Source organism: Papio anubis, chromosome 2, assembly GCF_008728515.1.
Source record: "Papio anubis isolate 15944 chromosome 2, Panubis1.0, whole genome shotgun sequence".
Lineage (NCBI taxonomy): Eukaryota > Metazoa > Chordata > Mammalia > Primates > Cercopithecidae > Papio > Papio anubis.
In genome coordinates, this window is record NC_044977.1 from 81,951,808 (window position 1) to 81,970,627 (window position 18,820).

Below are 18,820 nucleotides of genomic sequence, written 5' to 3' on the forward strand. Positions count from 1 at the left end.
CCCAGCGGCGCGCCACAGCCTTCTCGGCCAGGGCCGCCCACCCCGTGGCCCGGTCCCCGTCAGACGACCCTGCCCGGCCCGCGCCTGGCAGCCCGCAGCCCCCTCGCGGCCCGGGGCCGCCCCCCGCCGCCCGCCCGCCCACTGGGCCGCGCACCGTGTGGGACTGCAGGCTCTGGCTCGCCTCGATGGCTGCTGTCAGCGGCACCGTGTCGTCCAGCAGCACCTTGCCGGCTGGCGGCTTCTCCATGAAGGCCATCCCGGGACGCCCGGCCGCCGCCGCCTAAGGACGCGAGGCAGGAACCTGAGGCGCCGACTCCCGCCGCCCGCCCGGCTCCACCGTTCCGCTGTCAACACGCGCCGCCCCACGCGCCGCCGGGCCCGCGGGGTCCTAGCGCCACCCTTCCCGCTGCCGCCGCCCCGGAGTCCTAGCGCCGACCTAGCGGAGTACGTGTGGGGGCCGCCAGCACTGTCCCCGCTGGCCGCCCCTCCGCCCTGTGGCTGCCATGGGCTCGCGCTTCCCAGCTCCTCGCAGCCGCACCGCAGACCCCGTGCCCTTAGCTCCGGGCTTCGGACCAGTGAACACCACCCTAAGCCATCACCACCAGTATCCTCAGATCCAGGGACGCCTGGTCCTGAGCCCTGGGATCCAGGAATCTTCAGGGCGAGATTTCCAAACCAGGCCTCTCAGAACTGGGCTTTTCTGGGACCGTACGTCGTGAAACCCTCAGAACTGGACCTCTCTCACCCCCCCCGCCCCAGGCCCAACGACCCTAAAACTCAGAAAAAGGGCCTTCAGGATGGGACCCCCAGTCTGAGCCCTGCAAACCCAGAGACTTTCTGAAACAAGCCCTTCCGATTGAGACTTCATAGGGACTCTTGAACGAGGCTTCTCAGGCCTGAACACCTAAGAGCTGGACCCCATAATTGGAGGTCTTGGACCTCAGAACCCTCAGACCCAAGCTCTAAGAACTGGAGACCCTATAAAATGGTCCAGAGACCCCCTAGCCTCTACTCTTGGCCCCTACTGCCTGCTCAACCACATCCCTTAGACTTGGGAGTTTTTCATCCCACCATATGGGCTAGAAGAAATTTAAACCAAGAGTCAAGTCAGAGAATCTTGGGATCCACTTCTCAGCCCTAAATCTGCCCACAGTCTGCCTGAACCCGAAGCCATAATCCTGGCACCACCTCATCCCCCCATCTCCATACACACCTAGAAATTTCACCCACACTGGCCTTTCCTAGGGCAGCACTCCAGGATAGTGAAGAGTTAAATTTAGAATCAGAGGACTATCATCTCCATGGCTCTGGCATTTACCAGCTGTGTGATCTTTAATAAGTTACCCAACCTCTCTGAGTTCCAACTCCCCAATTTGCAAAGTGGAGATAATATTATTTGTATGAAAAGGTTAATACAAGGAATGCAGTAGACCAGGAAGGGGCTTGGCACATAATAAAAACTCAAACGGTGGTCAGGCATGATTGCTCACGCTTGCAATCCCAGCACTTTGGGAGGCGAAGGCGGGTGGATCACCTGAGGTCAGGAGTTTGAGACCAGCCTAGCCAAGATGGCAAAACCCCCTCTACTAAAAATATAAAAATTAGCTGGGCATGGTGGCACACGCCTGTAGACCCAGCTACTCTGGAGGCTGAGGCAGAAGAATTGCTTGAACACAGGAGGGGGAGAATGCAGTGAGCCAAGATCGTACCACTTCACTCCAGCCTGGGTGACAGAGTGAGACTCCATCTCAGAAAACAAACAGGCTGGGCGCGGTGGGTCACCCCTGTAATCCCAGCACTTTAGAAGGCCGAGGCAGGCGGATCACGAGGTCAGGAGATCGAGACCATCCCAGCTAACAAGGTGAAACCCCGTCTCTACTAAAAATACAAAAAAAAAAAACTAGCCGGGCGCGGTAGCGGGCGCCTGTAGTCCCAGCTACTTGGGAGGCTGAGGCGGGAGAATGGCGTGAACCCGGGGGGCGGAGCTTGCAGTGAGCCGAGATCGCGCCACTGCACTCCAGCCTGGGAGACACAGTGAGACTCCGTCTCCAAAAAAAAAAAAAAAAAAAAAAAAACAACAACAACAAAAAACAAAAACCAAACAGACAAACAAAAACACCTCAAACCGTGGTCAGGCGTGATGGCTCACCTTTGTAATTCCAGCACTTTGGGAGGCTGAGGAGAGTGGATGACTTGAGCCCAGGAGTTTAGCCTGGGCAATATGGTGAGACCCTGTCTCTACAAAAAAATTTAAAAAATAGCTGGGCATGATGGCTCACACCTGTGGTCCCAACTACTCAGGAGGCTGAGGTAGGAGAATTTTTTGAGCACAGGAGGTTGAAGCCTCAGTGAGCCATGATCATGCCACTTCACTCCAGCCTGGGCAACAGAGCAAGACCGTCTCCAGAAAAACAAACAAAACAAAGTCAGTATTAGTTTCCTCCTTCCCCTACAGCTCACAGAATGGAAGATTCCTAACTCTTAAATTGCCTTCACTAAATTTCTACATTTTAGATAAGGGAACAAAATTTCTGGGTAATTGCACCACCACCACCAAAATTTGACATCCCAGGAAAGGCCCACATCATGTGTAAGGGGTCCCTTCTCCAGATCTCAAGCTTAATGGGATGGTTGGGCAGCCCCATGGAGTCAAGTGGCCATGACAGATTAGTCCCATGGGCCAAGATCCAATAGAGCAAGATGTGAAGAAGGAATCATGGAACTTCATGATTCAGCCCTAAAATAATCAGAACTCTCCCTGCATTCCATTTTTGTGCCAGTGTGTTTAAAAGCAGCAGTCTATTAAAGCAAATCCATATGTCATTTAGGGAGGATTCAACTTTTTACTTTCATTTCTTTGTTTTAAGGCAAATAGATTATTTCTCTGCTAGAGTCACAGAAACCAAAATTCAGCTATAATCATTACTCCTATCGTGATGTGGACTGACCAAGAGAAGGCTCTTTTGTCTTACTGCAGGTGGGAGTATAAATTGGCCCAACCTTTTCGGAGGGCATTCATACATTCATTCAACAATTATTTGCTAAGTACCTACTATGTAATAGGCCTAGTACTAGGAGCTAGAACAAATACGTATTAAGGGCTTTGAAAATGTTCTTATCCTATGACCAAGTAATTCTGCATCTAGGAGAGTATCCTAAGAAAATAACCAAAGATCAGTTAAAAAAAAAAAATAGCATGCAAGGATAAATGACTAACAGTTGGGTTTTGGACGAATCTTGGTACAATCATGAATTTTTTGCAATGTTAAAAATCAAGCCAGGCTAAGTGGTGCATGCGGGTACTCCCAGGCACTCAGGAGGCTGAGGTGGGAGGATCACTTGAACCCGGAAGGTGGAGGCTGCAATGAGCCGAGATTGCGTCACTGCATTCCAGCCTGGGCAACAGACTGAAACCCTGTCTCAATAAATAAATAAATAAACAAACAAACAAAAAGTCACATGATTAAATAATATTTTATTATCTTGAGAAATGCTCTTGATATAATAGTAAATGAAAAAGCAATTTAGCATCTGTATAATCTCAACATATCTATAGGACAAACACCAGAAGGAAATATATCAAAATATGGGCTGAGTGCAGAGGTTCACACCTGTAATCCCAGCACTTTGAAAGGCCAAGGCAGGCAGATCACTTGAGGTCAGAAGTCTGAGACCAGCCTGGACAACATGGTGAAACCCCGTCTCTACTTTTAGAGAAAAATTAGCCAGAACATGGTGGCACACACCTGTAATCCCAGCTACTCGGGAAGTTGAGGCAGGAGAATCATTTAAACCCAAGAGGTGGAGGTTGCAGTAAGCCGATATTGTACCACTGCACTCCAGTCTCGGTGACAGAGAGAGACTCCGTCTCAAAAATAAATAAATAAATATGAACAGTGGGCCTCTAAGAAGCAGAATCATGATGATTTCTTCTGTATGGTTTTCTGTATTTAATTTGTATGATCAGGGGGAAAAATGTTAGACAACTGGAGTCCAGCGCTCTGACAACTGCTTCCATAAGATAAAGTCACGATGGTAACAGGAAGAAGGCTTCTCTGGGGTTTAGCTCCATTTTCTCTGTAGTCTGTCCAGATACACAGTCCAAATGCTTTTGTAAGAGAAACCAACTTGTCCATAGTTCATACCTTACAAGAAATTTCACATGCTCTGAAAAATGCATTTTGCATACTTTTACAAATTAGATTTTTTTCTTTAAGATTATGTGATTGGCGGATGACAATCTTCACGCGTATGTTTTTGATAAATGATCACAGTAGTGATTTTTTTTCTTTCAAAGTCAGTAAGTGGTACATGAAGACTTTCGATATTGCAGGTCCTGTAGAGGACAAAATGGAAAAGAAGCAGACTCCTTTTCATCCAATAATTTTTAAGGAGGATAGGAAAGTTTGTCACAGAAACAGTGACTCCAAGACAGCCTGTATTGAGTCCTGAAATTGAGGCACTGGGTACCATGAGAAGATAAGAAAGAAAAGAGTCATGACACTAGACTGGGTTATGGGGCAACTGAGGAAGAACTGAGGTTTGAGAGGGGCCTTTAAGGATGGGTGAGATTTGGATAGCAGGATATGGAGAAAGAACATTTCACTCAATCTTTTTTTTTTCCAAAACGGAGTCTTGCTCTGTTGCCCAGGCTGGAGTGCAGTGGCACGATCTCAGCTCACTGCAACCTCCACATCCCCGATTCAGGCAATTCCCCTGCCTCAGCCTCCCGAGTAGCTGGGATTACAGGTGCCTGCCACCACGCCTGGCTAATTTTTGTATTTTTAGTAGAGACAGGGTTTCACCATGTTGGTCAGGCTGGTCTCGAACTCCTGACCTCATGATTTGCCTGTCTCGGCCTCCCAAAGTGCTGGGATTATAGGCATGAGCCACTGCACCCGGCCCATTTCACTCAATCTTTTAGCAAACCCCTTGCAGAACACTAGATACCAGACACTATGTCAGGCACAGGGGAGTTAAAACAAGCAGGACAGATGTCATCTGCTATCAAGCTGCTTACCTACATGAACGAGAAAAACCATGAGTCTGAGCTCAGTGGCTCACCCCTGTAATCCCAGCACTTTGGGAGGCTGAGGCAGGCGGATGGCTTGAGGCCAGGAGTTCAAGACCAGCCTGGGCAACATAGCAAGACCCTATCTCTACAAAAAATAAAGGCCAGGCGTGGTGGCTCAAGCCTGTAATACCAGCACTTTGGGAGGCTGAGATGGGTGGATCACTTAAGGTCAGGAATTCAAGACCAGCCTGGCCAACATGGCAAAACCACTAAAAGTCCAAAAATTGGCCAGGTATGGTGATGCACCCGTGTTATCCCAGCTACTCGGGAGGCTGAGGCAGGAGAATCGCTTGAACTCGGGAGGTGGAGGTTGTAGTGAGCCAAGATTGTGCCATTGCACTCCAGCCTGGGTGACAGAGCAAGACTCTGGCTCAAAAAAAAAAAGAAAGAAAGAAAGAAAAAGAAAAAGAAAAAATTAGCCGGGCATGATGGTGTATGCCTGTAGTCCCAGCTATTCAAGAGGCTGAGGTGGAAGGATAGCTTGAGCCTAGGAAGGTTGAAGCTGCAGTGAGCCGTGATGGTACAACTGTACTCCAGCCTGGGCAACAGAGTGAGAACCTGTACCCACCACTCCCCACCCCTGCTAAAAGAAAGAAAGAAAGAAAAGAAAACAACGTGGATGTGCAGTGACAGGCTAGTTCAGGGGTTTATGGAAGTCTTGGGCACTGCAAAGCCATGTAGGCTGCAGGACTGGAGAGTAGAATGTGTGAAGGGCTGGGGAGGAGATGGCTCAACAGGAAAGGTGGGGAAAGGAACCCTTCCGCACCCTTCTATTCCCAGCTCTGTTACACCAGCAACTGACAGTTAAGGACGTTTGCAAGGGAACAGATACTTCCCTCGGAGGAGCCCCTCTGAGATCACAGTGACCACTGACAAACACATCTGGCCTGGGCTCCGCTGCTTCAAGGATGGGGACATGAATAACATGCAGATAAAAGTAATCAGGGGGTCGGGAGCAGTGGCTCAAGCCTATAATCCCAGCACTTTAGGAGGCCGAGGCGGCAGATCACTTGAGGTCGGGAGTTCGAGACCAGCCTGACCTACATGGAGAAACCCTGTCTCTACTAAAATTACAAAATTAGCAAGGCATAGTGGCGCATGCCTATAACCCCAGCTACTCGGGAGGCTGAGGCAGAAGAATTGCTTGAAACCGGGAGGCAGAGGTTGCGTGAGCTGAGATCACGCTACTGCACTCCAGTATGGGTAACAAGAGCGAAACTCGGTTTCAAAAAAAAAAAAAAAAAAAAAGGCCTGGTGCAGTGGCTCATGCCTGTGATTCCAGGACTTTGGGAGGCCAAGGCAAGCAGATCACAAGGTCAGGAGTTCGAGACCAGCCTGCTGGCTAATATGGTGAAACCCCATCTCTACTAAAAATACAAAAATTAGCCAGGCATGGTGGCACGTGCCTATAATCCCAGCTACTTGGGAGGCTGAGGCAGAAGAACCGCTTGAACCCGGGAGGCGGAGGTTGCAGTGAGCCGAGACCGTGCCACTGCACTCCACCCTGGGCGACAGAGCAAGACTCTATCTCAAAAATAAATAAATAAATAAATAATTTAAAAAGTAGTGAATGAGTGATGAGAATGAGAAGAGGGAGATAAGTGGGGAAGTCGGGAGGGAGAGGGGAAGGTAGGCAGATAGGTAAGGAGAGAAGAAAAGACAGATTGTGACATTCAAAACTAGGCAAAAAGCTGCCCTCATAAGCCTGAGGAAGAAGCTGGAGTGTTGGTCATGGTTAAGGGCCTAAGCTCCCAGGCGACTTCTTCGGTTCATACCGGCTCCACAGCTCACTGGCAGCCTGACCTCTCTTTGCTTCAGCTCCTCATCTGCAGAATGAAGATAATGATAGCCTCCATCCTGTGGGATCATTGCGAGGACTGGATGAGCTCACGTAAGCAATGACCTGGAAGACAGGCTGGTAGGGAGAATGCAGGGTATTAGCTTTTATGTTATAAAGGAAATCAGGGTCGGGTGTGGGGGCTTGTCTCTTTAGGACTCCTGGGTCTCTTTGGGGACAGTTCCTGGCACAGAGTTTGTGCTCAGTAAATATTTGTCAAATAGATGTGTGAACAAAACAAAAAAAGGAGGCAGGGCATGGTGGCTCACACCTATAATCCTAGCACCTTGGGAGACTGAGACGGGAGGATGGCTTGAGGCCAGGAATTCAAGACCAAGTGGGGCAACACAGTGAGACCCTGTCTCTACAAAATTTTTTTTTTTTTTTTTTGAGACGGAGTCTCGCTCTGTCGCCCAGGCTGGAGTGCAGTGGCCGGATCTCAGCTCACTGCAAGCTCCGCCTCCCGGGTTCCCGCCATTCTCCTGGCTCAGCCTCTCGAGTAGCTGGGACTACAGGCGCCCACAACCGCGCCCGGCTAATTTTTTGTATTTTTAGTAGAGACGAGGTTTCACCGTGGTCTCGATCTCCTGACCTTGTGATCCGCCCGCCTCGGCCTCCCAAAGTGCTGGGATTACAGGCGTGAGCCACCGCGCCCGGCCTTCTACAAAATTTTTAAAGATTTGCTAGGTGTAGTGATACATGCCTGTAGGCCTAGCTACTCAGAAGGCTGAGGTGAGAGGATCTCTTGAGCCCAGGTGAGGTGGCAGTGACCCGTGATTGTGCCACTGCCCTCCAGCCTGGTCAACCAAGCAAGACTGTCTCTAAAAAATATATAAAAATTAAAAATAAAGGAAATCAGCAGGTGAACCGTACAGGGAGAGAAAAGTTGTTCAACGGAAAGGTATTCAAATAGTTTTCTCCCTGGAAAGGAAGAGAACAGAAAAGGAATTAGAATTGAAGGTCAGAGTTGCAAAGATCATAAAATAACACCCCTATCTAGTTTTCCTTACTAAGGAAAGGAAACTGAACGTGAGAAATCAGGTATTTGATGAAATGAAACCAGAGACAAGCTCTTAGTCTAGCCTTTCCCTTTCTCTGTGAATTCTTCTGGGAAGTGAGCCCCTTAAAATAAATATTGTGGTAAGCCTCATGATTTATTTTTATCTACCCAAATCGGTGTCTTGTTAGTGATCCTCTGAGGATACTGGACTTAAACTGGATCCATGATCCATGGGGAACTGGGTTTCAAACCCCAGGAGAGCCTTAATATCCATTTGCCATTTGAAATGGCTAAGGCCTAGCTGGGCATGGTAGCTCACGCCTATAATCCCAGCACTTTGGGAGGCCAAGACAGGCAGATCGCTTGAGCCCAGGAGTTTGAGACCAGCCTAGGCAACACAGTGAGATTCTCGTCTCTACAAAAAGTCATAAAATTAGCCAGGCATGGTGGCATGTGCCTGTGATCCCAGCTACTCAGGAAGCTGAGGTAAGAGGATCACATGAGCACAGGGAGGTCGAGGCTGCAGTAAGCTGTGATCCCACCACGCCACTCCAGCCCAGGTGACAGAGCCAGACCCTGTCTCAAAAAAAAGAAAAGAAATGGCTCAGGCTGAACATAGGGAAACGCCCCCAAGGCTGGAGCTGATCTAATTTAAATCGGTTTTGTTTCTATAGTCTCAGGCTGCCTAAGGCTAATGAGGAATGAGGGAACCTCAGCTTTTGCCACACACACAACTACTCAGGGCTAGCAAAAAAAAAAAATATATATACACACACACACACACACACACATACACACACACATATATACATGTATGTGTGTGTGTGTATATATATATATTTTTTTATTTCCCACTGTTGCCAAATATTTAGATGGCTCACAGGTTGTTTGTCTAACAACTTGATGTTTGCCCAGATTGACTGAAGATAATGAGTTTTAGCGAGGATGCTCCTTAGGCCTGGCAACTACTCTACAAAATCAGATCATAGAAGCTTGTGAAAAACTCAGTATTTCCTAAGTAGCATGGCCTCCCAACTCAAAATGCTTTTATTTCTTTAAATATTCATGATCTGGATCTAAAAACAACAAAACTCAACCCACAGTCATTCTTATTTCCTTTACGTGTTGATATTTTCCACCACATCACAGGGGACTGCTGCCCAGGGTTTATAAGAAGGTCATTTGAATTGCTTTATAGCTAAAAACCACCTTAGGGATTAACTGTGGGGCCTCCTATTAATCTTGTATTTATGTGGTGTTAACATTGGTTCTGGGTTCCTTACGATTTTTGAATTTTTTTTTTTTTTTTTTTTGAGACGGAGTCTCACTCTGTCGCCTAGGCTGGAGTGCAGTGGCGCAATCCCAGCTCACTGCAAGCTCCGCCTCTCGGGTTCACGCCATTCTCCTGCCTCAGCCTCCTGAGTAGCTGGGACTACAGGCACCCGCCACTACGCCTGGCTAGTTTTTTTTTCGTATTTTTTAGTAGAGACGGGGTTTCACCGTGTTAGCCAGGATGGTCTCGATCTCCTGACCTCATGATCCACCCGCCTCGGCCTCCCAAAATGCTGGGATTACAGGTGTGAGCCACTGCGCCCAGCCCAATTTTTGAATTTAAATGGTTTCTTCTAGTTGGTGATTCTGCTCCAACTCATAATTTCTCTGAAGATGCTGAGAGTTAATTTATCTGCTGTGTTTGTAACCCAAAATAAAAGCAAAGATAAGAACAAAGGAGTTGAAACATCTGGGACCCTGGAGATACCTGTGGACCAACACTAATTCAGCAGCACTCCCATTCTGCTCAGACAGAGCTAGATAATAAGCTATGCTGATACATGAGGCATTCACAGTGGCACAGTTGCTCAGAGTGACAGTCATCCCTTGGTAGAAAATGTTTTAATATAAAAACTTAATAGATGTCATGGCAATTTTCTTTGGGAATAAATTGGTCTCTGAATCATACTCTAAAAACATAAAGGAAAAATGACTAATAATTCAGCACAAAATGAAAACCTGTGGTTGCCTAAGAGGTATCAGTGTGCATTTAGCAATTTCTTCTTTTTCTAGGTGAATATGCACGTCAGGTCCACAAGACAAATGGTGGCTGTTGCCAGGCTTTCTTCCCATTGCTACTCGAGATTTGCTCCTCAGAAAAAGAAATAAGTGGCATTTCACCAATATGGAAATGTTTCTAATAGAATATAAAAATCCATTAAGCAATTTTCCAGTACATTAGGCTAAAAGTGCTTAAAACGAGTATCTCTGTGACAATTAAACATCACATAATGTGCAGTTGCATAAACCCCTATGTAGAAAGTGCTAGAACAATTTGGCCTTTTTTTTTTTTTTTTGAGACGGAGTCTCGCTCTGTTGCCCAGGCTGGAGTGCAGTGGCCGGATCTCAGCTCACTGCAAGTTCCGCTTCCCGGGTTTACGCCATTCTCCTACCTCAGCCTCCCGAGTAGCTGGGACTACAGGCGCCCGCCACCTCGCCCGGCTAGTTTTTTGTATTTTTTTAGTAGAGACAGGGTTTCACCGTGTTAGCCAGGATGGTCTCGATCTCTTGACCTCGTGATCCGCCCGTCTCGGCCTCCCAAAGTGCTGGGATTACAGGCTTGAGCCACCACGCCCGGCCGCCTTGGCCTATTTTAGTCATTACTTTTGTACTTGCTTCCACACGTGACCTGGTACAGTCAAGGCCACTTCTCAATTATCTGGGAGAGGATTTCCTAATTTGAGGATCACTCAAGCTTTCATTAAGAGTCATTCTTTTGAGCAGTTTGTATAGACTCAGAATGAGAAAGCCAAGCAACCAGTTTTCCTGATAGCCAGCTTTAACAAAGCATGTGTGGTTTGAGAATCTTGACTCTAGATAAAAATGACAACTTATTATTTAAAGAGAAGTACTGATAACTTCTTGTCTACTTCTCTGTTTCCAACCTTTATTGATTTATAGATTTCAAAGACCATGACTCTTAGGGAGCATAAAAATGTGGAAATCTGTATGCAGAGGCTCATTCCAGCATTTTGGGAGGCCAAGGCAGGAGTATCGCTTGAGACCAGGAGTTCGAGACCACCTGGGCAACACAGTGAGACCCACATTTCTACAACAAAAATACATACATTTTAAGAAAGTGAACATGAAGGCCGAGCACAGTGGCTCATGCCTGTAATCCCAGCACTTTTGGGAAGCCAAGGTGGGAGGACTGCTTGAGCCCAGGAGTTTGAGACTAGCCTGGGCAACAAAGTGAAACCTCATCTCTGCAAAAAAATCAAAAAATAAGCCAGACATGGTGCTGTGTGCCTCTGTTCTCTGCTATATAGAAGGCTGAGGCAGGATTGTGAAAGCCCAGGATGTGCTACAGTGATTGCACCACTGCAACTCAAGCCTGGGAGACAGAGTGAGACTCTGTCTCAGAAAACAAACAAAAAAACCAGCGGAAATGCTCACATTGAGAAGCTACTCTTTTTTTTTTTTTTGAGACGGAGTCATGCACTGTTGCCCAGGCTGGAGTGCAGCTGCACGATCTCGGCTCACTGCAAGCTCCGCCTCCCGGGTTCACGCCATTCTCCTGCCTCAGCCTCCCGAGTAGCTGGGATTATAAGCACCTGCTACCACGCCCGGCTAATTTTTTATACTTTTAGTAGAGATGGGGTTTCACGGTGTTAGCCAGGATGATCTCGATCTCCTGACCTCGTGATCCACCTGCCTCGGCCTCCCAAAGTGCTGGGATTACAGGAGTTGTAGCAGGACGAGCTGCAGACAAAACCTCTCAGACACCAAGTTGTAGAAGGAAGGGCTTTATTCAGCTGGGAGCATCAGCAAGCTACTGCCTTAAAATCCAAGCTCCCTTGAGTGCACAATTTCTGTCCCTTTTAAGGGATCACAACACTAAAGATTTCACATGAAAAGGGTCGTGATTGATTTGAGCAAGCAAGGGGTATGTGACAGGGGTTGCATGCATCGGTTGTCAGAGAGAAACAAAACAGGACCGGGAGTTTCACTATGTTCTTTTATACAATGCCTGGAATCTATGAATAATATCGGTTTCTAAGTTATGAGTTGATTTTTAACTACTGGGTTTAGGCCAGGCAGGTCCAGGCCTGATTTTGGGCCTGGCACCGTGCTGCCTGTCTTTGGTTTTACTTCCTTGTTTTTTTCTTAGAACAGGTACTGAGTATAAAACAATATAAAACAATATGAGAGGATCTCTCTCTTTCCTCATTCCACCCTTTTGAGACTCTCACTTTTTATTAGTGGGAGTTCTCACTCTTATTTTTCCTACTTATGTCTTTTTATGCAGTAGATTGATAGTGATTCATGTAGTATACTTGTGCTGAAGCATTTTGATGAACTAAGGTAGCAATGAAGCTCTTTTATCATTTGAAGAAGTAAAGATAGCAAACAAGGGAGCAGTAAGCAGGTTCTTCTTCTTCTTATAACTTTTATTATAAGAGTTTTAAATCCTCCTAGTGCTGGGAACTAATTTTTAAACATGGGTTCAGGGTCTGAGGGGTTTGCGATTAACAATTCTAAAGGGTTGCAGCTCCCACTCATGCAGGAGGGGCTGACTTTTCCTTTCTGGAGCCAAACAAGTTCTTTTTTATTTTTTATATATATATTTTTAAGTAGCCCAAATGACACAAGACCAGTATTGACACATTTCACATAAATTTGATTCTTGACAGCTATACTTATTTTTTTGCCGTGTAACTTTTTTCTTAATCTAGAGAACTGCATCCCATTCCATGCTGCTTATTACAGCAGTACCTGTGTTAAATTTTAAGGTTACATTTTTGGGGATCCCTCTTTCTTCTGTTCTAGCTATTACTTTACTTGTGTCACTTAGAAAAGGACCAGTCCTTAGTCTTATTTTAAAACTGTGAACATGGGAGGCTTAAAATGAGTCATAACACGCATCAGGTTGGTTATTTCCTGGGCTACATACCTTGGATAGAATATCATTATACAAACAAGTTTCTTTTAGAGTCCTGGTATACTTATAATAACTATAAAATAATAGGACTGTAGCAATCTTTTGTCCTACCTCAGTGACTTGATGTCTTAGGAAGGAACAGCCCTCAGTCTTAGGAAGGTCAGTTAAAGTCCTTACAGTACAAGTCCAAATTTTAAGGGAAATGAATCCCACGATGCGTTTCCTCATGCTTCAGCCGTGCATGGATCAGTCAGCTTCCGGGTGTGACTGGAGCAGGGCTTGTCTTTTTCAGAGTCACTTTGCAGGGGTTAGCGAAGCTGCTCCCATCCACGTACAGCTCCCGGTCTACAGATGTTTAAGGATGGTCTCAGAGGGTAGGCCCACTAGAATAAACTGAGTCCAATACTTTTACACAGTTATGTTTAACTGGGCTCTTTGATACCAGGAGCAAGGTGGCGGGTTTACAGTGTTGTAAACTTTAATGGTTATGCGGGGATTTTTTACAGAGCAAGCTTTGGTATCTAGATAGTCTAGCATTTATTAGCTAATGGTGTCCTTTGGTATTTATTAAAATCACCACAGCATGAGGGGACTTTATGTTTAGGTTTTGCCTAAGAGTTAGCTTATCTGCTTCTTGTGTTAATGGGGCCATTGCTGCCAGGGCCCTTGGACATGGGGACCAATCTTTGGAAACCCTGTCTAGCTGTTTTGAGAGATGGGCCGCTGGCCTTGGCCAGGGCCCTACAGTCTGGGTTAAAACTCCAACTGCCATTTGGGTTTTTTTTTGACATAGAGTGTAAAGAGTTTTGTCAGGTCAAGTAGCCTCAGGGCTGGGGCCGACATGAGTTTTTCTTTTTAACTCATGAAAAGCTTGTTGCTGCTGGTTGTAATAGATGTAGTTTATCTAATTTATATTTTTATTGACTGTCATTTACTAAAATATTGATTTAAATCCTGTAACTATTTGATTTTGAGCTTTAAATTGATCTGGTATTTCTTGTGGTTAATTTCAAGGTTAAATTGATCTGGTGTTTCTCCAATTGCATCTAAATAGATGTGAGAGTTGAAAGACCTATAAGGGGCTTCTCTCACTTTACGATGTCTTATTATTATTATTATTATTATTTTCTGGTTGATGAAATACCAGGGTGAAAGGGATAGCCAAATGGACTAAAGCACAAGTGTCACTCTAGTTATTTGGCAGAGTGCCCAGTAAAGGTCCACCACAACAGCACCACACATCTGCTTGGGGATGCACAAGGGCTGACTGATTAGTAAGCTCTTAAAAATTCTTAAGCTCACTGCATCCCTTCAGGTCTCCAAGGAATACTGTCTCCTCCTTGCTGTGAGAGACACAAAGTGAACTCAGTGTTGGGAGATGGAAGCTGGATGGCCCTCGGGGACTGACCTGCAGGGACTTTGGGATATAGCAGAGAGAGCTTGGCATGACTTATTACTCCAGACTGTAGAATCCTGGAAAAGAGCTACCATGTAGCCCATGCCTGGTTGACTGGAGGACCACCTGAAAGGAATGAGGCACATCCCCCATATATCTCCCAACTTCCTGAGTCCAGCACAAACACATTCCTCCATATTTCTTTCAAACTTCAGGAAAACATCACCTGGGAGATCTCCGATAAGGAATGCTAAATGTATAATGTTAACCAATTGTAATGCTGTAACCGAGAAAATTACCTTGTTCCCTGTAACTTTACATATCCTGTTTACATCGGGCTATAAAAAGCAAGCACTCGCATTGTTCGAGGCCCTCCTGTATGCTGTGGAATGGAGGGACCAAGTTCGAACTTGTAGTAAAGATCCTTGCCGCTTGGCTTTGACTCTGGACTCTGCTGGTCTTTGGGGAACAAACGGTCTGGGCATAACACACCCTAGTGGAAGGGTGACAATCAGGGCCTCTGGCCTGCCATGTGCACAAGCATAACAATTGCTTTTGTTTAACGTGCAGATGGAATATTTGATCCATTTCAACCAGGCATTTACATCTTGGTATGCTGTCTTAATTGCCAAAGTTTGTTTTAAGTCTTTAACTTCTATGATCTTCTAGTAAAATGAACATTTTCTTTAGCACCTATTTTTATTAGTTTTTAGACCAAAAAAAAGCTAACCACCGGCCGGGCGCGGTGGCTCAAGCCTGTAATCCCAGCACTTTGGGAGGCCGAGGCGGGTGGATCACGAGGTCAGGAGATTGAGACCATCCTGGCTAACATGGTGAAACCCCGTCTCTACTAAAAAATACAAAAAACTAGCCGGGCGAGGTGGCGGGCGCCTGTAGTCCCAGCTACTCGGAGGCTGAGGCGGGAGAATGGCGTGAACCCGGGAGGCGGAGCTTGCAGTGAGCCGAATTGCGCCACCGCACTCCAGCCTGGGCGACACAGCGAGACTCCGTCTCAAAAAAAAAAAAAAAAAAAAAAAAAGCTAACCACCATTTTATGTTTAACAATGCTTTTTGTATGATTTTTATACCAGATAAGCTAAATTTTACCTTTATATTAGTGTGCTATTAATTTTAATAAAACCCTGTAGACATATTTATCCAATTTTTTATGTTTGACCATAAGGTAAGATTTTATAGACTCTTTTTAACCTTTTATAATTTTTGTTAAAGAGCAGGTTGATGTTTTAAGAAAAACCTGTTGCATTTTAAATGTCCAGTTCACAGAAAAACTGGATGATACCTTTTTAACTCTAGCTATTACGTTTACACACAGAATTTTCTTTACAATTAACGTTTTAAAATTTGCCTAAACTTTCAAAACAATAATTTTTTGACCTTTTAATGTAGGTAAAAATCCACATTCTTATGCCTCTTTATAATCTTTTTACTAAAGGTATATTTTACTTTTTTATACACTTTGCACATAAACTCTTTTTTCCAATAGTACTCAGGAGGCCATATTATTTTTAAATTATACGACATTTTTTGCATAAAAATTTTTTATAACATTTTTTTCTTTTATGACTTTCGCAGACAATTTTTTTTTGACATGTCTCAACTTTCTGACTTATTACAAACTTTTTAAAAAAAAAACCAGTTAATCTATTTCAGGACAAGAATTTACCATGTAACATTCTTTTTATGTAAATTCTGCCTCCCCCCTTTTTTCCTTTCTTGAAAGTTTTCAACATAGTTCTCAGTGGGGTGGGCTTATTTTGCACCTGACCCATGTTTTCTCAAGACAAAATACCACACTCACACCACACACATTCACCACAAAACACAGAACGGGTAAAGAGGGCACACACACACACACACTTTTATCGTTTATACCAAACCAAAATCAGAATACCACGAAATTCAAAATCCGAGTACCAAGAAATTTAAGCCAAGTCAAAACCAAAACCAAAGTATCCGGCAATTTAAGTCAAGACAAAACCAGAACAAAAGTGCCAATACAGGCACCCCATGGGTGATCAGGCCACGCTTCCACTCAAATGGAGTGGGGCAAGTTCCAAAGACTAGTCTTACCAAGTTTCAGATGTCCAGACTCCAAGTGCCAGTTCCTTCCCGGTGTTCAGCCACTGTGTTAATCCTCTGTGGGGGCCTGCTACACACTGCTCTGATGAGGCGTTCTACCGGGAAAACTGCCTACCTGGGAGCACTCTTTGGCTCCCGTCACTCAGGCTGGCCAGAGTCCCCCACAGGGATGCTCCACAGGGCAGGCCTAAGCCGCCTAACAGGCTGCCTCAGCCGTCCATCAGTTACCTCGCTTCCCGGTCAGGGAACCAAGAACTGTAGCGGGACCAGCTGCAGACAAAACCTCTCAGACACCAAGTTGTAGAAGGAAAGGCTGTATTCAGCTGGGAGCATCAGCAAGCTACTGCCTTAAAATCCGAGCTCCGAGTGCACAATTTCTGTCCCTTTTAAGGGCTCACAACACTAAAGATTTCTTTTTTTTTTTTTTTTTGAGACGGAGTCTGGCTCTGTCGCCCAGGCTGGAGTGCAGTGGCTGGATCTCAGCTCACTGCAAGCTCCGCCTCCCAGGTTTATGCCATTCTCCTGCCGAGTAGCTGGGACTACAGGCACCCGCCACCTCGCCCGGCTAGTTTTTTGTGTTTTTTAGTAGAGACGGGGTTTCACCGTGTTAGCCAGGATGGTCTCGATCTCCTGACCTAGTGATCCGCCTGTCTCGGCCTCCCAAAGTGCTGGGATTACAGGCTTGAGCCACCGCGCCCGGCCAACACTAAAGATTTCACATGAAAGGGCCATGATTGATTTAAGCAAGCAAGGGGTACGTGACAGGGTTTGCACGCACCGGTTGTCAGAGAGAAACAAAACAGGACCGGGAGTTTCACTATGTTCTTTTATACAATGCCTGGAATCTATGAATAATATTGGTTTCTAAGTTATGAGTTGATTTTTAACTACTGGGTTTAGGCCAGGCAGGCCCAAGCCTGGTTGTGGGCCTGGCACTGGGCTGCCTGTCTTTGGTTTTACTTCTTTGTTTTTTTCTTAAAACAGGTACTGAGTATAAAACAATATAAAACAATATGAGAGGGTCTCTCTCTTTCCTCAGTGTTGAGCCACTGCGCCCTGGGGCTACTTTTGAAACTTACACAGTATAAATCAACTATCATTCAGATCTGCCATCCCTTCCTTTCCCTATATTTTTCATCTTTAACCCTTTAAGCAATTCTTCGGTGAAGACAAATAATCACTGAATGTTGACTTAAAAAAAGGGTAGGTGATATGCATGGGTGGAAGACTTTCAACTAATAGTATTAGGAAAATGCTACAACTCTAGCAGGGAATAAGATCTAGAACATTCCGAAAGCAAAAAGATTGCTATAGAATGATTCCCATTATTTTAATGCCATGTAAGATGCTATTACAGAAACTGACAGTGCTCCAGTTCCAGCAATGCCAATAAAGGAAATAAAAATATTTCACCCCAAAATATATTTGTCATATTTTCAGATGGCTGTTCAGAGAGCCAGCAGAAGTAGCCTTGCAAAGTTGTCTTTTGTGGGGGAAACTTGTATTTGCAGAGAATCTGCTTGATGCAGCCTGGCTTTCCCTTGTCTGGATCTTGGGAAGATTAACTCAGTCTGACACTTTAAAGGTCTGAAACATGCTGGGACATGGTGGCTCATACCAGCACTTTTGGAGGCCAGATCACCTGAGGTCAGGAGTTTGAGGCCAGCCTGGCCAACATGGTGAAACCCCGTCTCTACTAAAAACGCAAAATTAGCTTGGCATGGTGGCGTGCGCCTGTAATCCCAGCTACTGGGGAGGCTGAGGCAAAAGAATCGCTTGAACCTGGGAGGCGGAGGCTGCAGTGAGCCAAGATCGCGCCATTGCAATCCTGCCTGGGCAATAAGAGCAAGACTCCATCTCAAACAACAAAAAAGGTCTAAAACATTCATCATCTATTCTTTTGAGGGTTGCCACCTGTGGAGCTTCATTTACATAACAAGACCACCTTTGCTAGCCAGGCTTCCTCATCTCCCGCTCCCGGAAACTGTTATGCCACTGATCGGAGCCCACTCTTTCTGTAACCTTAAGGTGGTATTTAAGCTTCTAAACCCTATCGTGTAAGGGTTTGGGGGGATAATCACTCTGTGGCTCTCCCCTTCATGCAAGCTAATATATTGGTATGCCTTTTCTCCAATTAATCTGCCTTTTCTCAGTTGATTTTTCAGAGTGAACCTTCAGAGGGCAAAGGAGAAGTTTCCCTTTGGCCCCTACAGGAACCTAAGACCCACAGAGTGATGGAAAAAGGAAAGGCTTTGGAGCCTGGCAGGTCCAAGTTTGAATCCCAGCTGTACTGCTTATTCACTGAACAACCTTGGGCAAGTCACAGTCATCCTACTTAAAAACAGGATAACGTTAACTTCACAAAGTTGTTTCAAGGATTAGCATTAATCTAGAAAATCAACTCATCAGGGACTGAAAAAATGGTGGCTATCAGTATCAATGATCACATCCCGTTCCAGTTATGGACATAACTTTAAGAC

At 45.6% G+C, this 18,820-nt stretch overlaps 2 protein-coding genes across 32 annotated transcripts in view; both read right to left on the reverse strand.

Annotated features, from left to right (window-relative positions):
• PXK (PX domain containing serine/threonine kinase like) overlaps positions 1–364 on the reverse strand; it is a 97,989-nt gene extending 97,625 nt beyond the window's left edge. For 21 of the 25 annotated variants that reach the window (XM_021934285.1, XM_009200460.3, XM_009200459.3 and 18 more), the window contains exon 1: positions 155–359. In XM_021934285.1, coding sequence (XP_021789977.1) covers positions 155–256 — 102 coding nt within the window. In that variant the 5' untranslated portion in view covers positions 257–359. Of the gene's footprint in view, positions 1–154 lie in introns of all 25 variants that reach the window. The other 4 variants (XM_017955345.1, XM_009200452.2, XM_003894246.4 and 1 more) reach the window with 3 other exon arrangements.
• Positions 365–3,799: 3,435 nt separating this feature from the next.
• Positions 3,800–18,820, reverse strand: part of RPP14 (ribonuclease P/MRP subunit p14) — a 29,731-nt gene continuing 14,710 nt past the window's right edge. For 3 of the 7 annotated variants that reach the window (XM_021934291.2, XM_017955354.3, XM_021934292.2), the window contains 2 exons: positions 7,785–7,832; positions 6,590–6,989 (listed from right to left, as the gene is read on the reverse strand). In XM_021934291.2, the coding sequence (XP_021789983.1) occupies positions 6,897–6,989; positions 7,785–7,832 (141 nt within the window). In that variant the 3' untranslated portion in view covers positions 6,590–6,896. Of the gene's footprint in view, positions 4,337–6,589; positions 6,990–7,784; positions 7,833–18,820 lie in introns of those variants that run through there. The other 4 variants (XM_021934289.1, XM_021934290.2, XM_021934294.2 and 1 more) reach the window with 4 other exon arrangements.